At 45.9% G+C, this 19,859-nt stretch overlaps 1 protein-coding gene across 1 annotated transcript in view; it reads left to right on the top strand.

The window, feature by feature from the left end:
- Positions 1 to 19,859, top strand: part of LOC311150468 (receptor-type tyrosine-protein phosphatase N2-like) — a gene marked incomplete at both ends in the record, with an annotated part of 137,999 nt that overhangs the window by 6,432 nt on the left and 111,708 nt on the right. The window contains one exon of the mRNA XM_084187967.1: positions 8,908 to 8,958. Coding sequence (XP_084044093.1) covers positions 8,908 to 8,958 — 51 coding nt within the window. The remainder of the gene's footprint in view (positions 1 to 8,907; positions 8,959 to 19,859) is intronic.

Here is a 19,859-nt window from a genome sequence, read left to right as displayed (position 1 = left end):
GCCTGTATTCAATGTTCACTGCTCTTGCTATGTAACGCTACTGTAGGATTAGGTAGCAGGTCTATTGCAATAGGTAAGGGCATTTTCATATTGCTCAGATTGATCTGCAGCTTTAGTATTTCATGAGGAGAGGCTGTTGACATGTTGTGATGGGCTCATCTTAGGTTATATCCTCCTGTCCATGTAGTTTCCGTGTGCGCACTGCAGCCAGGTGATGTCAGCCTCAATAGTCGTCAGTCATGCCCCAATGCAACTGAACAATCAGCATGAATTAAAGATGTTAATACCTGTTGCTATGGAACCCGGCACACAGGCATGCGTGAGATTACCTTTTCCGAGTCCCAGGCAGGCTAATGATTGCAATGTTTGATTTTGTTTTCGTGTTTTCTAAGTGTTTCTAGTCAGACCCTCAACCAAACTGTAAACCTACTGGGAGATGACTGACTGCTGGCTTTTTGTGGCTTGTTGAAGTCTAAAAGTTATTTGGGGTGACTGACTCAATTTCCATAAAGTTAAGAACTAAAGACTGTCTAACTAACTGTTACTGAGAGCAATGTGTTGTGTAACCAAGTTGAATGTAGGCGACTGTCGTTCAAAAAGCATGGCTGCAGCCATCATTGGAATGTTTCCAACAGGTATGACTTTTTATAAAGTAACCTTTGAACTCTCATTTTAGTTTTCCGTTGCAAAACGTTTTGCTTGTGCCGGTGCCATAATGAATACATCCCTGGGCTCTGTCCTTCAGGAACATCAGATATGGATTGTGTCCCAAATGGCACCCTATTCCCTATGATATAGTGCACTACTTTTGACCAGGGCCCATAGGGCTTTGGTCAAAAGTAGTGCACTTTAAAGGGAATAGGGTGCCATTTGGAAAGTGGACTTGGACTCTCGTTAGTTAGAGATATAACAGATTGACGACAGTGCTCTTTGCACACAGGGTGGAGTTGATTGAAAAATCCATCCCCATGTCCAGTTCTTATTTGTCTCATGTGCCACCCACAACCTATTTCAGACTCTGCATGCATAATGTCCATGAAACCCACAGAGCAAGGCTCAGGAGGACACAAATGACAGATCGGACTGGTTCAAAATACCAATTTCACATTAGTTTCTCAGTTTATATGTGTTGTTATTTGGCATTGTTATTTGGCAATAAGTTATTTGCCATGTTAAAGCTGGAATATGTAACTTTTTGGGCGACCCTACCAAATTCAAGTCTAGGAAGTGGTAAATCTGTTCAATGTGCGCTCTTTCTATGCTTCCTGTGCTTAAGTTTTGTTTTTGCATCTTTTACTTTTGGTTTTGTACACCAGCTTCAAACAGCTGAAAATACAATATTTTTGGTTATGGAAATGGTGGTTTAGATGGTACAATGATTCCCTACACTATACTTGCTTGTTTTGTCACATAAACTGAAATTAGGCAAACTATTAGAATTTTTGCAACCAGGAAATGGCGGAGCGATTTCTGCATAGTGCATCTTTAAATTGTATGATCACCCATCTGTGACCAGAGAGATTAAAACCCATTCAGCTGTAGATTTCAAAATGACACTAAAATAGGATGAACTATAGTAACATGCTATACAGTAGAGTATGACTGTCTCTGAAATATTGTACAGTAACATCTTACTGTATGTCTTGAGAGCCAAAATAGCGCCATGTTGAATACAAGAGAAAATGTAACAGGAACATGGTTTGCAAACAAGGGCACACCTCAGGGCTACTATTATTAATTCACTTTAAAATAAGGTGTTGCTGGTGTCATTGTTTGATCTGCATTCAATCATAACCGCAACCAAATTATCACCATGGTTAAGGCTTCCCACAGTTCCCCTGCTTTTACCCCCTGACTCTCTCTCTCCCTCTCTCTTGCCTTCCTGAGTCTTATCAAGGTTGATAGTCAGTGAGTGTAGCCTACATATGCCTTCAGAAAGTATTCAGACCCCTTCACTTTTTCCACATTACAGCCTTATTCTAAAATTGATTTAATATTTATTTTGTCATCAATCTACACACAATACACCGTAATGTCAAAGCGAAAACAGGTTTTTAATTTTTATTGCTAATTTATAAAAAAATATATTAAAAAAATACCTTATTTGCATAAGTATTCAGACCCTTTGCTATGAGACTCGAAATTGAACTCAGCTGCATCCTGTTTCCATTGACCACCCTTGAGATGTTTCTACAACTTGATTGGAGTCTACCTGTGGTAAATTCAATTGATTGGACATGATTTGGAAAGGCACACACCTGTCTATAAAAGGTCCAACAGTTGACAGTGCATGTCAGAGCAAAAACCAAGCCATGAGGTCAGGGGGGTGACCAAGAACCCGATGGTCACTCTGACAGAGCTCTAGAGTTCCTCTGTGGAGATAGGAGAACCTTCCAGAAGGACAACCATCTCTGCAGCACTCCACCAATCAGGCCTTTATGGTAGAGTGGCCAGACGGAAGTCACTCCTCAGTAAGAGGCACATGACAGCCCGCTTGGAGTTTGCCAAAAGGTACCTAAAGACTCTCAGACCATGAGAAACAAGATTCTTTGGTCTGATGTAACCAAGATTGAACTCTTTGGCATGAATGCCAAGCTTCACGTTTGGAGGAAACCTGGCACCATCCCTACGGTGAAGCATGGTGGTGGCAACATCATGCTGTGGGGATGATTTTCAGCGGCAGGGACTGGGAGACTAGTCAGGATCGAGGCAAAGATGAACGGAGCAAAGTACAGAGAGATCCTTGATGAAAACCTGCTCCAGAGCGCTCAGGACCTCAGACCGTGGCGAAGGTTCACCTTCCAACAGGACAACGACCCTAAGCACACAGCCAAGACAACGCAGGAGTGGCTTCGGGACAAGTCTCTGAATGTCCTTGATGGGCCCAACCAGAGCCTGTACTTGAACCCGATCAAACATCTCTGGAGAGACCTGAAAATAGCTGTGGAGCAACGCTCCCCATCCAACCTGACAGAGCTTGAGAGGATCAGCAGAGAAGAATGGGAGAAACTCCCCAAATACAGGTGTGCCAAGCTTGTAGCATCATACCCAAGAAGACTTGATGCTGTAATCGCTGCCAAAGGTGCTTCAACAAAGTACTGAGTAAAGAGTCTGAATACTTATGTAAATGTGATATTTCAGTTTTTATGTCTTTATAAATTAGCAAAAGATTCTAAAAACCTGTTTTTGCTTTGTCATTATGGGCTATTGTGTGTAGATTGATGAGGGATAAAAAACAATTTAATACATTTTAGAATAAGACTGTAACGTAACATAATGTGGAAAAAGTCAAGGGGTCTGAATACTTTCCGAAGGCACTGTATATAAAACACAAATTGCTTACACTTTACTTAGTGGTGATATGTAGCGTTCAAAAAACATTCAGAAAGACTTCATATGCATGACATAAAGAGGTTATAACTTAGCCTCACATTCAACTCCAGGTCTCCCTTAGTTTCCCCAAAGGTTACCTCTGTGCTCATTAGGTTGATCAGTATGTCAGCTCTCCTCTTCATGTTAGTTTAGGTGCTGTCTTCTTCTTCTTCTTCTTCTTCTTCTTCTTCTTCTTCTTCTTCTTCTTCTTCTTCTTCTTCTTCTTCACCAGCCCACTAACAGACACACAAAAGAGCGGAGTAGAGAAGACTCCTTCGTCAGTAGCAGGCCCAAAATAAAAAGGAGTGTGAGTCTGTCTGTCTGTCTGTCTGTCTGTCTGTCTGTCTGGTGTGCGTGTAACCATACTGACTAAGAAAGAGTATGTGTATCTCTTCTTGTTAGTGAGTGTTGCTAGCATGTGTAATGTATTCACAGCAGCACCAAGGCTGTAGAAAGACCAACTACAGACTGTATGTATGATGCACATCACACGTTGTGTCTTCACTCTCCATAATGTCAGAGTGCTAATTGGTCATACCTCCCTGCCTGGGGTGTCCTATGTGTTGTCTGTCTTATGTGTCCTATGGAGTGTGCTACCAGTGGTGGTGGGGTGCTGCTGCGGTATGACAGCAATGTGACACATTATAGAATAGTATCCTACGCTGGATCCCAAATGGCACCCTAATCCCATAGGGCTCTGTTCAAAAGTAGTGTGCTACATAGAGAATAGGGTGCCATTTGAGACACAGACTTAGAATGCCAGCAGTTCCCCACCACACTAAACAAACAAAAATATGTGAAAATATGTGTTCAGGGAGCACTTGGGAGAAAAGGAGTCATAAAAACCTAGAGATAACAAAGAAACTATTTATATAAACTCGAGGGAACTGCAACATAGAGGAAAGTGGATCCATGCAGCCGCCCACATCCCATTCCCATTCCCATGTCATACAGTTACTGGGCCCAGCCTGAGAGCGATGTAATACTGCAGTTCAAATTGGATTATAAATGGTATCGTATGGAAGGTAAGGAGGCTGTCAAGTTGGTTCTTCAAGAGAGAACATTGTGCCCGTTATGCCTACCCCTCTCCTGGCTGCAGCACTGGCAGCTGCTTTCTCCTATCACCTTCTCCCCTCCTCTCTCCTTTTGCCCGCTTCCCTCCTCTCTCCTTTTGCCCGCTTCCCTCCTCTCTCCTTTTTCCCCACTCCTCCCCTCTCCCCTCCTCTCTCCTTTCCCCTCTCCTCTGTTCTCCTCTCCTCTCCCCCTCTCCTCCTTCACTGCCTGAAGGCAATGTGTATTGCCAGATGTCTGGTAAGCAGAAATGTAAAATACACCGCCGCCGGAGTGCTGTGCTTACACAGAACTATCCTACGCCTTGACCTCTTTCTCCCCTCTCTCTCCAGATTAAATTCTGGCTGCCCGACAACCTGCCCGCTCGACCCCATCCCCTCCTCCCTTTTGGAGACCTTTCGCCCATTCCTCACTTCCCTCATCAGCTCATCTATGACCACTGCCTGCGACCCTCTGACGTCAAAAACGACAGACCTCTCTTCTTTCTATTCTGTCCAGAACACTTGAGTGTGCCGTCTCTGACAAACTCTCTCGCAATCTCTCTCAGAACGATCTTCTTGACCCTAACCAGTCAGACTTCAAGACTGCTCTTCTCTGTGTCATGGAGGCTCACTGCCCTGCCAAAGCTGACTCTTTCTCCTCTGTTCTCATCCTCCTAGATCTATCCACTCCCTTCAACACCGTAAACCATCAGATCCTCCTCTCCCCTCTGTCAGGGCGTCTCAGATTCTGCACACTCTTGGATTGCATCCTACCTGGCAGGCCGTTCCTACCAGGTGACATGGAGAGGATCTGTGTCTGCACCACGTATTCTCACTACTGGTGTCCCCTAGGGCTCGGTTCTAGGCCCTCTCCTCTTCTCTCTATACACCAAGTCACTCGGCTCCGTCATATCCTCACATGGTCTCTCCTATCATTGCTATGTGGATGACGCTCAACTACTTTTCTCCTTCCCCCCTTCTGACACCCAGCGTGCATGGCAGATATTTTTGCTTGGATGTCGGCCCACCACATCAAACTCAATCTCGACAAGACGGAGCTGGTCTTCCTTCCAGGAAAGGCCTGCCCGCTCCAAGACCTCTCCATCATGATTGACAACCCCATGGAGTCCCCCTCCCAGAGTGCAAAGAACCTTGGCGTGACCCTGGACAATACCCTGTCGTTCTCTGCAAACATCAAAGCAGTGACTCGCTCCTGCAGGTTGATGCGCTACAACATCTGTAGAGTACGACCCTACCTCACACAGGAAGCGGCGCAGGTCCTAATTCAGGCACTTGTCCTCTCCCGTCTGGGCTATTGCAACTCGCTGATGGCTGGGCTCCCCGCTTGTGCCATCAAACCCCTGCAACTTATCCAGAACGCTGCAGCCCGCCTGTGTTCAACCTTCCCAAGTTCTCCCATGTCATCCTGCTACACCGCACACTCCACTGGCTTCCAGTCGAAGCTCACATCCACTACAAGACCATGGTACTTTCCTACGGAGCAGCAAGAAGAACTGCCCCTCCCTACCTTCAGAAGAGCAGCTCCCACTCAGCCCAGTCCAAGCTCTTCTCTGTCATGGCACCAGTGCTTCATTTGTAAATCGGGAGGTCCCGGAACACATAGTGAGCCGCGAGAGGTGGGGGGTTATCCGGGGGGCTCTGAGGTACCGGAACACATTGAGAAAAAAACTGTCAAACACAACGTAGCAGCACAGCAGACAGAGTAAACAGCCAAGTAGCCTACTATCTATGGTGGTGAAATGGACAGCACTCTCCAAGGTGCTGATTAATTTTATTAATTTATACATTTTTAATTCAAAGCATTTTAGACGTCACTACAGTATGCCCACATACTTAAGTATAGCTGCGGGGCTTACACAAGTCCACATTCCTTATAGCCTAATTTTCTAGACATCAATGTACACAACATATATATATATATATATATATATATATAGGCCTCCTGCCTATGTGATCATATGAAATATATATTCAGATTACCTTCACAGTACAGAACACGTTAGTAAAAAAAAATTAAAAATCCTACCTTAGTTTTCAAAACCTCCCACAATGACTCTCCCCATGTCAAGTCCATTTAACTCCTGAGAGTCCATTTCTTGCTCAAAGCCATGTGGCTGTGATATTTAGCCTCCTTCTAAAGACTCTGGCTGTAGAGTCTATTTATTTTAATTTTTTGTGTTAACTATAATCTGGGTGTCCTCTTTAGCCTTGTCTACAAGGCTTGCTGCCACCAAATGCACCTTGGTTCGGGCATGTTCAAAAAACTTTTTTTCTGAGGGCTCTTTGTTGTTTGTTTTTTTACGTCTGAGTCTGAGGATGTTGACTTGCTGTACGTTCCACCCACTCTTTTGCTAGTTTAATCGTTTCTAGACCCAAGCTCCCTACTTTTTTGCATGTTGTACAGTTGTGGTCAAAAGTTTTGAGAATGACACAAGTATTGGTCTTCACAAAGTTCGCTGCTTCAGTGTTATGAGATATTTTTGTCAGATGTTACTATGGTATACTGAAGTATAATTACAAGCATTCCATAAGTGGCAAAGGCTTTTATTGACAATTACATTAAGTTTATGCAAAGAGTCAATATTTGCAGTGTTGACCCTTCTTTTTCAAGACCTCTGCAATCCGCCCTGGCATGCTGTCAATTAACTTCTGGGCCACATCCTGACTGATGGCAGCCCATTCTTGCATAATCAATGCTTGGAGTTTGTCCAAATTTGTGGGTTTTTGTTTGTCCACCCGCCTCTTGAGGATCAACCACAAGTTCTCAATGGGATTAAGGTCTGGGGAGTTTCCTGGCCATGGACCCAAAATGTCGATGTTTTGTTCCCCGAGCCACTTAGTTATCACTTTTGCCTTATGGCAAGGTGCTCCATCATGCTGGAAAAGGCACTGGTTGTCACCAAACTGTTCTTGGATGGTTGGGAGAAGTTGCTCTCGGAGGATGTGTTGGTACCATTCTTTATTCATGGCTGTGTTCTTAGGCAAACATGTGAGTGAGCCCACTCCCTTGGCTGAGAAGCAACCCCACACATGAATGGTCTCAGGATGCTTTACTGTTGGCATGACACAGGACTGATTGTAGCGCTCACCTTGTCTTCTCCGGACAAGCTGTTTTCTGGATGCCCCAAACAATCGAAAAGGGGATTCATCAGAGAAAATGACTTTACCCCAGTCCTCAGCAGTCCAATCCCTGTACCTTTTGCAGAATATCAATCTGTCCCTGATGTTTTTCCAGGAGAGAAGTGGCTTCTTTGCTGCCCTTCTTGACAGCAGGCCATCCTCCAAAAGTCTTCGCCTCACTGTGCGTGCAGATGCACTCACACCTGCCTGCTGCCATTCCTAAGCAAGCTTTGCACTGGTGGTGCCCCAATCCCGCAGCTGAATCAACTTTAGGAGACGGTCCTAATGCTTGCTGGACTTTCTTGGGCGCCCTGACGCCTTCTGCACAACAATTTAATAATTTATTTTCAGAATGTGAAATGTCAGAAAAATAGTAGAGAGAATGAATTATTTAGGCTTTTATTTCTTTCATCACATTCCCAGTGGGTCAGAAGTTTACATACACTAAATTTGTATTTGGTAGCATTGCCTTTATATTGTTTAACTTGGGTCGTTTCGGATAGCCTTCCACAAGCTTCCCACAATAAATTGGGTGTATTTTGGCACATTCCTCCTGACAGAGCTGGTGTAACTGAGTCAGGTTTGTAGGCCTCCTTGCTCGCACACACCTTTTCAGTTCTGCCCACACATTTTCTATAGGATTGAGGTCAGGGCTTTGTGATGGCCACTCCAATACCTTGACTTTGTTGTCCTTAAGCCATTTTGCCACAACTTTGGAAGTATGCTTGGGGTCATTGTCCATTTGGAAGACCCATTTGCGACCAAGCTTTAACTTCCTGAACTGATGTCTTGAGATGTTGCTTCAATATACCCCCCCCCCCCCCCCCCCCCTAAAATGTAAATACAGAAACAGCAGCACCGAGCAGCCTGCTCCTCTGTGTTGATGGATCACCCTGGAACATTGTGGATGTGTCCAAAATGGCACCAGATTCTCTATTTAGTGCATTACTTGTGCACTATGTAGGGAATAGGGTGCCATTTGGGACATTTGTGTTTTCCGACTGGCTTAAATGTTAATTTAGGATAACGGTCCCATGGCTGTGCTGTTTATCTGCTGTAGCTGTGAAACGCACTGCTGCATGACGCTGTAAACCATGACATCCAGTCGCCCACCCATGCAGGTAGATGACTCACCAGTGGGGTATTATATTGTATATCTCAGCTCTTTTTATAGACTTAACTATCTATAAAAAGCTGAGATATACAGTACAATTTGTAGGCAACTGTTGATGGGTCTTACGATATCATGACATTATGAAGTCATATGATGGTACCTTTTACCTGAGCATGTACTGTATGCTGATTGGTTAATGTCCTCATTATATTCTCCTCTTTCCAACAGGTTGCCTGTTTGAGAACGAGTTGTGCACTCCATACGAGATCTGTGTCAACGGTAAGCTATTTTCATTTTGTTCAGAAATGAAACCATACAGCTCTAAAATAGAGATCACAAATCAAAGTCATCTGTAAACATTCAACTATATTTAATCTAAAAGGAAAGTGGACATTCATGGCACAATATCAGAGAAAGTGATGACGATCAATTTCTCCTCACTTCTCCTCTTTGAATGGTTGGTTCAGAACACAGGACTATAAATAGATTCTATTTCTATGGTTTAGAATGCACAGGTGGCAACAGGTGGTCATTTCAGAATACACAGGTCAGTCACAGGTCAGCCACAGGTCAGCCACAGGAAATAATAGATAATGGAACAACACAGACGGACACAGCTGGTGAGATAGTGTCTACCTCTCTTCCTGTGTGCTCTCTTTGGGCCTCTACTCCCTCAGAATGAAGTTGTTTAGTGTGCGTCCCAAATTACACCTTATTCCCATTATAGAGTACTACTTCTGTCCAGAGCCCTTTCAGCCCTGGTCAAAATATGTAATAGGGTGCCATTTGAGACTCAGCCATACTCATTTCCTGTCTGTGTGGTGGCCTTTTCCTCATTTGAAATGTGGCCTAGTCTCTAATCTCATTCAGATAGGAATATAATAATACCTTGTGCTATGGGGGAAAATCATATTCATAGAAAAACTATTTTTGGCTCAGCTCAGCTCAGCTCTCTGTCTGTGTTTTGTCTGCACTAGTTGCTGTCTGAGTATGACCAGATTTAACAGGTCATGTGTCACAGGAACACTCTCATAAGACAGGGATTCACTCGTTTTAAATGAGGAATGTGCAAACTGTCTGATGGGCTTTATAGATAGACATTATGTCCAGGAACACCATCTGTCCAGTTCAGTTGCTCCAGTCTAGAGCATATGGGAGCATCCCAACCTTGAGGTGAACACACTTTCATGAATGTTGTTCTTCCCATATACATAGAATCACTAGAGTGGACATAGACCCTCAGACTATGATTTGATGGTTCTACCTCTCTTGACCTGATTACACATATTTTTGAGGGACTGTTATAAACCATTACTATTATAAACTATTCATGTTTTTTCGTCATGGATATTTGATTCATTTGATCTAACTGATGACATAGTAGGCATGCCAGTGACATGAGGGAGGTATGTTGTATTATAGGTGTTGCTGTTCACACCCCTCATAACTCACTCAGTCACACTTACAACCAATGAGTAACCAATAGCACACAAGTGGTTCTACACACCACAGCAACACATTGTCCATATTTAAGTTTTTTTTTCACCAGTAACCAATCTATAATGTATTGGTGTTTTGAGATTAATTGAGCCACAAGGCTTTATTTTATGTGAACAAAATTGTATATATTAGGCCTGATTATCACGACTCAGGATAAAACCCAGATGCAGACAGTTCGAAATAGCAAAAGTTTATTTACAAAAACAGGGGGCAGGTCAAGGGCAGGCAGAGGTCAGTAATCCAGATCAGATTCCGAAAGGTACAGAAACAGCAGGCAGGCTCAGGGTCAGGACAGGCAGAATGGTCAAAACCGGGAAAAACTGGCAAACAGGGGCAAGAGCAAAACAGGAGTACGGGAAAAAACGCTGGTACGCTTGACGAGACAAGACGAACTGGCAACAGACAAACAGAGAACACAGGTATAAATACACAGGGGATAATGGGGAAGATGGGCGACACCTGAAACAGACTGAAAGTGCTACTTTGGCAGCCAGTCTGACGCTTTCTCTCTTTGATTACCTGTTTGAAGCTGCTACTATAAGTGCCAGCTGAGGTGAGCTGAGGTTAGGCTGATACTTGGAACACGCTGTGGAAAAGCTACAGCGAGTGAGCACCATCAGCTCAGCACTGGTCTTTCTCTCTGTGGTGTGCCAGTGCCAGCCAGTGTTAATGACAGTGTTGTCAAATTACCACAGGATACTGTCACTTACCAGGCAGAGAAATTAGACACAGTGAGTGGGCTAATAGGTGATGGGTAACAGCATCAACAGCCCCTCTCCTGCTGTTTTCTACTGTTTCTTTGCCTGCCCACAACTCTCTGTTTGTGCCCATATACAAAAACCACTGTTAACATGTTAATACAGTGTTGATAGAGTAACGTGGTTACTACACAGGTATAAGAGCAAAAGGGGAAAGTTGAAAGTGTTACTGTAAAATGGCACCTAATTTGGTTATTATGTAAAACAGTAATGAGGAGAAACAAGCTACTGTAATTCTGGTGTTATTTCAAAGTAGTTTTGTACTGAACTAAAGTAGCCGCAAGGCAGTTCTTTGATCAAAGACACATTAATCAGAGACACTGACAGCCCTGCTTTCTGCTCTCTCTCTCTCTCTCTCTCTCTCTCTCCGTGTGCAAAATTAATCATTTTTTACTCAGAACATAGCTTCCTGGATCCTGAGATAGAGGCATATCTGTGTTCACTGGAGGAGGATACCTGGATTTTGATGTTCTAGAACATATCTCATCTCCAACAGGGGTACGTCTCAAATGGCACTCTATTCCCTGCCCTATAGGGCCCTGGTCAAATGTAGTGCACTATAAACAGAATAGAGTGTCATTTGGGACACGGCCCAGGTCTGATCTGGAACACAAAGGAAAGGGCAGTCTGGATGGTCGTCGGCGGTGGAGAGGCTAAGTTTCTTCAGCGACTTGACATTTTCACTATGACAGTTGTCTGAGGATGAGCAGTCCTGATTTTAGACCAGGATGACCAAGTGCTCTGTGACATTATAGGCACATCTCATGATTCTCAATTACCTGGCGTCAGTAGCAAGGAGCCCAGCAGCCTTTACATAGAGATAAGGTCTGAATCCCAAAAGGCCCTAGGGCCCTGGTCAAAAGTAGTACAATAGTGTAATATAGGGAATAGGGTGCCATTTGGAATGTATAGAATGGCAAGGAAGGGTCTGCAGTCAATTGTTATACACACTGTCCCCTTGTGGTCACTCCCATGTATTGAATGTCATACCCAAGATGATAGGGTTGAGGGTATTGCAGATTTTCAGTAGCCTTTATTACCAATGTTGTCCCTACAGCTAAAAGGCAGGGTGTCTAGGTGTTGGAGCGAGGTCAGTTCAGTTCAGGTCAGGTCAGGTCAGGGGGAAATAGGCTGTGGAAAATCAGCGTAGGCAGTGGAAAGTGTGCACTATGCACACCCTTTTTGCTTAACCCAGTTTCACTTTGATGTAGTATGTGTGATGTTGCTATCAGATAACATATCTGAAGTGTATATTAATGATGATAGATCATTTTTAAGTTAGGGTGTATCCAAGTGATGTAACATAGTAGAATTCTGGCTGTACTGAATATCATAACTTTATAAGTATATGTATAACAGTATATTCCTATAACAGTGTATTTGACAAGTTGACAACATATTTTGTTAGATATTGTGTTAATGTAATCCACCATTACACTGTAGCCTTTAACAAACAATTTCTTCTAGTGCATGTTCACCAGCTTCCTGAATGTTTTCTGTTGATCTGTGAGCCTTGAAATGGATTAATCACATCCTTCCCCCAGTGGCGTGATTACCCATGGAGGTGATGGATAGTATTTGTGTTGCCAGTTTGCTAAATAGTTGTGCATGAGCAAACCCAAGGTTGTTCTAATGCTTTCAGATGGGAGACTAGCAATTTGTGGAAGCCAATTAATCTTGCTTTGAGCTTTTGGTTTGTTTGCAAGACTCACTGGGTCCTGCTGTTTAATTTGCTCAACATTTCTTTGCTTGACTAGGATTCTCAGAAACGTGCACGCTGACACACACTCCTGGTTTATCTTTCATGTTTGTCTCACTTGTCCAGATCAACTAAACCATCTCGTCTAAAATGTTTTAGCTAGGTTTTTTTGCCCATAGATTTTGTTGTAAAATATCAAATTAATACACATTAGAAATGGCAAAATGTATAGAATTGCAAGAAATAAGCTTTAAACCTGCAAAATTCTCTCCACCAACAAGAGGGGTGTGAACAGTTTGTGTCATGAACAGCGGGATGTTCCCCAATGTTGGAAGGGAGTGAAAAAGTTTGGGAACCCCTGCTCCAGGTGACAGCATTTGACACCAGCAGGCCCTAATAAAGTTAACTTGTATGGTCAGTCAGTCTCCACCTAGTGGTACAATTACAGTACTGTTTCATACATTTACTGCAAAACAGTCAAGAAGACCTACAGACATGCTTTACTGATTCTGAATGATTGCGACATGAATAGTTGATGTATACATTTATACAATGATATTGAAAATGTGCTGGATATATCTAGATTATTCTCCTCTGATTTCCCCGTACATTTTAATCAGTTTCCTAGGCTGTATTGTGTATTGTGTGATTAATAATTAAATACCGGTAGTGCAGAATGCTTCCTCAGCCTGTCTTCATTCCACAAGGAACACCCTTTGTGTGCTCAACAGTGAAATTGAAACATTCTGTCCCTGATACAGGAACGCCTATAGTCAATAATTATATGTTTTCTTATACTTTTCTTTTGGACAAATCAGAAGTGTACTTGGTGCTTTGTTACATTGTTTATGGAGTAAAACTCCAGTGCAGAATAGATTTGGATTAAATCAATGAAGGTGTTGCTCTAATTAATATGGTTTACTCTTTGCACAAAGTGGAGAAAGCCTTGGTAAATTCATGTTGTCTTGGAATAAGTTGAAACAACATTGAAGCAAAGTAAAGTTGAGGTCTTGTGTGGTTTTGTACCTGTGGAGGACAGGTCTTGTGTGGTTTTGTACCTGTGGAGGACAGGTCTTGTGTGGTTTTGTACCTGTGGAGGACAGGTCTTGTGTGGTTTTGTACCTGTGGAGGACAGGTCTTGTGTGGTTTTGTACCTGTGGAGGACAGGTCTTGTGTGGTTTTGTACCTGTGGAGGACAGGTCTTGTGTGGTATAATATATTAATACTGTGGTTATTTAATTTGGACCTATACAGTAGGTTTCTCTGTTGAATGTACAATACATCAAGTAGGGTCGCACGCACACACCCAGGCACACACACGCAGACATGCCCGCACAAACACACACACACACCGTATTCTATCTTATCAATAGAGAACCGTGGAGAACAGATGTTCCACAATTTCGCACCAATGTATGATCATTTCCATACATGTTTATTTATCATTAATATAAAACCATTAAGATTCTGCTAGTACAAGCACATACTGTGATTCCCTCCAACGTGCCTGATGTTGGCTAGGTGAATCCAACCCCCTCTCAGTAAGACAACAGACACCAGGTGCTTTTTGACACAAGCAGGAAAACAGGCATCAGATGTTGATGCCTGTTGAAAACTTGCTGGAGCACCACACAAACAAAATAGGATGCTCTACTCTGTTCCAGCTCCTACTCTGATTAGCTTAAGGGGAGTAGGGGACAAACACTCAACAGGCATCACCATGGCAACAGGTGTAACAGGGGAATGGAACTAAATTGGCCCATTACCCAGCTGTGTCCTAACAGGTCTTCATCCAACATGTCACGGACGGATTCAGATTGCTGTGTGACTCCTCACAGCTAATAGGTTTTGGTCTCTGATAACAAGACAGCCTGTTTGTTTGTCTCCAGCAGCTCTAAATTTAGCAACTCTTACTGATTAAATGAATAAATAGCAGTTTTTTTTTATACAGTACATAAGCTATATTGAGAAAAGAACAATCATGTTTGATTCTGGACCTCCTGCTTACTGAAATGGTGGAGTGTCATGGCCAGCTTTGTGGTAAATGTGGTTGCGGATGTAATGGATCACAGATGTAATGCTTTATATGTGGCACGGAAAGCCTTCCATTAACTGAAATCATCATCATCTGTTTAGCTTAAGTCTAAAATATTAGTTTAATGAGATCTAGCATTGATCTTTGACTAAAGAGAGCCACCATAGCAACAGACTCAAGCTGTTTTGTGTGCTGCTACTCTAGAGATCTACTGTGGGTTGTGAAAGTGGAGAGCCCATTTGTGCATCCCAATTGACACCCAATTCCCTATATACAGTAATGCACTTCTTTTGACCAGAGTCCATAGGGTCAAAGGTATTGGACAATGTAGTGAATAGGGTGCCATTTGGGATGCACCCCATTATCTCTACACTATATCTACCATATCTCTACACTATATCTACCATATCTCTACACTATATCTACCATATCCCTACACTATATCTACCATATCTCTACACTATATCTACCATATCTCTACACTATATCTACCATATCTCTGCTCTATATCAACCATATCTCTGCACTATATCTATCATATCTCTGCACTATATCTACCATATCTCTACACTATATCTACCATATCCTTACACTATATCTACCATATCTCTGCACTATATCTATCATATCTCTGCACTATATCTACCATATCTCTACACTATATCTACCATATCCTTACACTATATCTACCATATCTCTGCACTATATCTATCATATCTCTGCACAATATCTACCATATCTCTACACTATATCTACCATATTCTTACACTTTATCTACCATATCCTTACACTATATCTACCATATCGCTGCTCTATATCTACCATATCTCTACACTATATCTGTCAAGGGGTGCTGAAGGTGGGTGTGGTGCATGAATCAAGCGCAGGACGCAGAAGCTCAGTCCAAAAGACTTTAGTGCAATATTCACGTAGAAAATAAGCACAATAAGCCCGAAGGCGAAAATAACGGCGCACACAGGCGTCAAACAAACGGCGCACTAACGTGCGAAAAACCTCTCCAAAACACTGGAGGGAAGTACGTAGCTCCAACACAAAACAGAAGAGCAATCACACACAAAGACAAACACACACAACGAGAACTAAATAGGACACTAACGAGGACTAACAAGACACAGGTGTACAACATCAAGACAAAACCAAACGAACATGAAACATAGATCGGTGGCAGCTAGTACTCCGGGGACGACGACCGCCGAAGCCTGCCCGAACCAGGAGGAGGAGCAGCCTCGGCCGAAACCGTGACAGTACCCCCCCCTTGACGCGCGGCTCCAGCCGTGCGCCGACCCCGGCCTCGGGGACGACCAGGAGGACGCGGAGCAGGGCGCGCGGGATGGTCCCGGTGGAACTCCGACAGGAGAGATGGGTCTAGGATGTCCCTCCGCGGCACCCAGCACCGCTCCTCCGGGCTGTACCCCTCCCACTCCACGAGATACTGGAGACCCCCCATCCGGCGTCTTGAGTCCAAGATGGACCGAACGGTGTACGCCGGAGCCCCCTCGATGTCCAGTGGGGGCGGAGGAGTCTCCCCTATCTCATTGTCCTGGAGTGGACCAGCTACCACCGGCCTGAGAAGAGACACATGGAACGAGGGGTTAATATTCTTATACTCAACAGGTAGATGTAACCTATAACACACCTCGTTCAATCTTCTCAGGACTTTAAAGGGCCCCACAAACCGCCGACCCAGCTTCCGGCAGGGCAGGCGGAGGGGTAGGTTTCTGGTAGAGAGCCAGACTCGATCTCCGGGTGCGTACACCGGCCCCTCACTGCGGTGGAGATCGGCGCTCGGAAGAGACGTGGAACGCTGCCCACGTCCACCTGCAGCGGGCCGTCCTTCGTCACAAGGCGAGCGCCGATTGTGCAGCCTCATCCAATCATCCACCGCAGGGGCCTCGATCTGGCTCTGCTGCCAAGGTGCCAGAACCGGCTGGTAACCTAACACACATTGGAAGGGGGTTAGGTTGGTAGAGGAGTGGCGGAGAGAGTTCTGGGCCATCTCGGCCCAGGGAATGTACCGTGCCCACTCCTCCGGCCGGCCCTGGCAATACGACCTCAGAAACCTACCCACATCCTGGTTGACACGTTCTACCTGCCCGTTACTCTCCGGGTGGTACCCTGAGGTAAGGCTAACCGAGACCCCCAAACGCTCCATGAATGCTCTCCAAACACGGGAGGTAAACTGGGGGCCTCGATCAGACACTATATCCTCGGGTACCCCGTAATGCCGGAAGACGTGGGTAAATAGGGCCTCAGCGGTCTGTAGGGCAGTAGGAAGACCCGACATAGGGAGAAGACGACAGGCCTTAGAGAACCGGTCCACAACGACCAGGATGGTGGTATTCCCCTGAGAGAGGGGAAGGTCTGTCACAAAATCCACCGAGAGGTGGGACCATGGTCGTTGTGGAACGGGCAGGGGTTGTAACTTACCCCTGGGCAGATGTCGGGGCGCCTTACACTGGGCGCACACCGAGCAGGAGGAGACATAAACCCTCACATCCCTAGCCAAAGTGGGCCACCAGTATTTAGTGCTAAGGCAATGCACTGTCCGGCCAATACCCGGCTGTCCAGAGGAGGGTGACGTGTGAGCCCAGTAAATGAGTCGATCCCGAATCTCGAGCGGAACGTACTTCCGACCCTCAGGACACTGTGGAGGGCTGGGGTCGGTACGCAACGCTCGCTCGATTTCGGCATCGACCTCCCACACCACCGGTGCCACAAGGCAAGACTCCGGTAGTATGGGAGTAGGCTCAACGGACCTCTCCTCCGTGTCATACCGCCGGGACAGCGCATCTGCCTTACCATTCTGGGACCCAGGGATGTACGTGATCTTAAATACGAACCTGGTGAGAAACATACTCCATCGAGCCTGGCGAGGGTTCAGTCTCCTCGCTGCCCGGATGTACTCCAGGTTCCGATGGTCAGTCAAAATGAGGAAAGGGTGTTGAGCCCCCTCAAGCCAATGCCTCCACACCTTAAGGGCTTGAACTACAGCTAACAGCTCCCTGTCCCCAACGTCATAGTTACGCTCCGCCGGGCTGAGCTTCTTTGAGTAAAAAGCACAGGGGCGGAGTTTAGGTGGCGTGCCGGACCGTTGAGAGAGAACGGCCCCTATACCAGCCTCAGACGCGTCTACCTTAACCTGAAAGGGTAATGCGGGATCCGGATGCGCCAGCACCGGAGCCGACGTAAACAGGTCCTTCAGTCTCCTAAAGGCCCCGTCCGCATCAGCTGACCACTGCAGGTGCACCGGACCCCCTTTCAGAAGGGACGTGATGGGAGCTGCCACCTGTCCAAAACCCCGGATAAACCTCCGGTAGTAATTCGCAAAGCCCAAGAACTGCTACACCTCTTTTACAGTGGTTGGAGTTTGCCAATTACGCACAGCGGACACACGATCCACCTCCATTCTCACCCCTGACGCGGACAACCGATAACCCAAAAAGGAGACCGACTCCTGGAAAAACAGACATTTCTCTGCCTTGACATATAGGTCGTGCTCCAACAGCCTCCTCAATACACGACGCACCAGGGTTATATGCTCGGCTCGGGTAGACGAGTACACCAGAATGTCATCAATGTACACGACCACCCCTTGTCCCTGCATATCCCGGAAAATGTCATCTACGAAGGATTGGAAGACTGATGGAGCATTCATCAACCCATATGGCATGACGAGATATTCGAAATGACCTGACATGGTACTAAACGCTGTCTTCCATTCGTCGCCCTCCCTAATGCGCACCAAGTTATACGCGCTCCTGAGATCCAATTTTGAGAAAAACCGCGCTCCATGCAATGACTCAGTCATGGTCGCAATCAGAGGGAGTGGATAACTGTATTTCACAGTAATCTGATTGAGACCACGGTAATCAATGCACGGGCGCAACCCTCCATCTTTCTTCTTCACAAAAAAGAAACTCGAGGAGGCGGGAGAAGTGGAGGGCCGAATGTATCCCTGTCTCAAAGATTCGGCTATGTACGTCTCCATAGCTTTTCTCTCCTCTTGAGACAAAGGATACACGTGGCTCCGTGGGAGCGCTGCTCCTGCCTGGAGATCAATCGCACAATCCCCCTGTCTATGAGGAGGCAACTGCGTCGCCCTAGTTTTACTAAACACGAGAGCTAAATCCCCATATTCAGGCGGAATGTGCAGTGCGGGCACTTGGTTTGGACTTAACCACCGAAGTCGCCCCCACGGAAACACCCAGACATCGCCCCTCGCACTGAGCAGACCACCCATCGAGAGCCCTCTGTTGCCACGAAATAGCAGGGTTATGGGTGCTTAACCAGGGAATTCCCAGCACCACTGGGTACGCAGGAGAGTCGATCAGATACAGCTGTATAGTCTCTTCATGACCCCCCTGCGCACACATCCTAAGTGGTGCTGTGATCTCCCTAATCAACCCCGACCCCAACGGGCGGCTATCTAAGGCATGAACGGGAAAAGGTTTGTCAACAGGTAGGAGAGGGATCCCTAAATCTAAACAAAACTTCCGATCAACAAAATTCCCAGCTGCGCCTGAATCGACTAGCGCCTTATGCTGGGAATGAGGTGCAACCTGTGGAAAACACACAGATATACAAAAGTGCGCAACAGAGAGCTCTGGGTAAGTGGGACGTCTACTCACCTGGGAGGCCCCCCCAGTGCGTGGCCTGTTGTCTTCTCCCCCGGAGAACCCTCCCCAGCACCTGGCCGCAGTGTGCCCTCCACGACCGCACTTGGTGCAGGAGACAGGCCCCCTCGGGCTCCTCCTCCTCCTTTCTCTAGCGCCGGCACCCCCGAGCTCCATAGGGCTCGGCTCGGAGGTGCCGGAGGGAGGAATGGACGGACCCCCCTCGGGACGTCCACGGGTGGCCAGCAGGGTGTCCAGACGGATGGACATATCGACCAACTGGTCGAAGGTGAGATGGGTATCCCTGCAGGCCAACTCACGTTGAACGTCCTCCCGTAGGCTACATCGAAAATGGTCGATGAGGGCCCGCTCATTCCACCCTGCGTCCGCCGCTAGAGTCCGGAACTCTAGAGCAAACGCCTGTGCGCTCCTCCTCCCCTGTCTCAGGTGGACTAGACGCTCCCCCGCCGCTTTGCCCTCAGGTGGATGGTCGAACACGGCCTTGAAGCGGCGGGAGAACTCGGCGTAGGAGATGGTGTTGGCGTCCATCTTCC

This window comes from Coregonus lavaretus (genome assembly GCF_964263955.1).
Source record: "Coregonus lavaretus genome assembly, chromosome: 23".
NCBI lineage: Eukaryota > Metazoa > Chordata > Actinopteri > Salmoniformes > Salmonidae > Coregonus > Coregonus lavaretus.
Note: the sequence above shows the minus strand (reverse complement) of the source record. Positions and strands in the feature narration are given on the sequence as shown.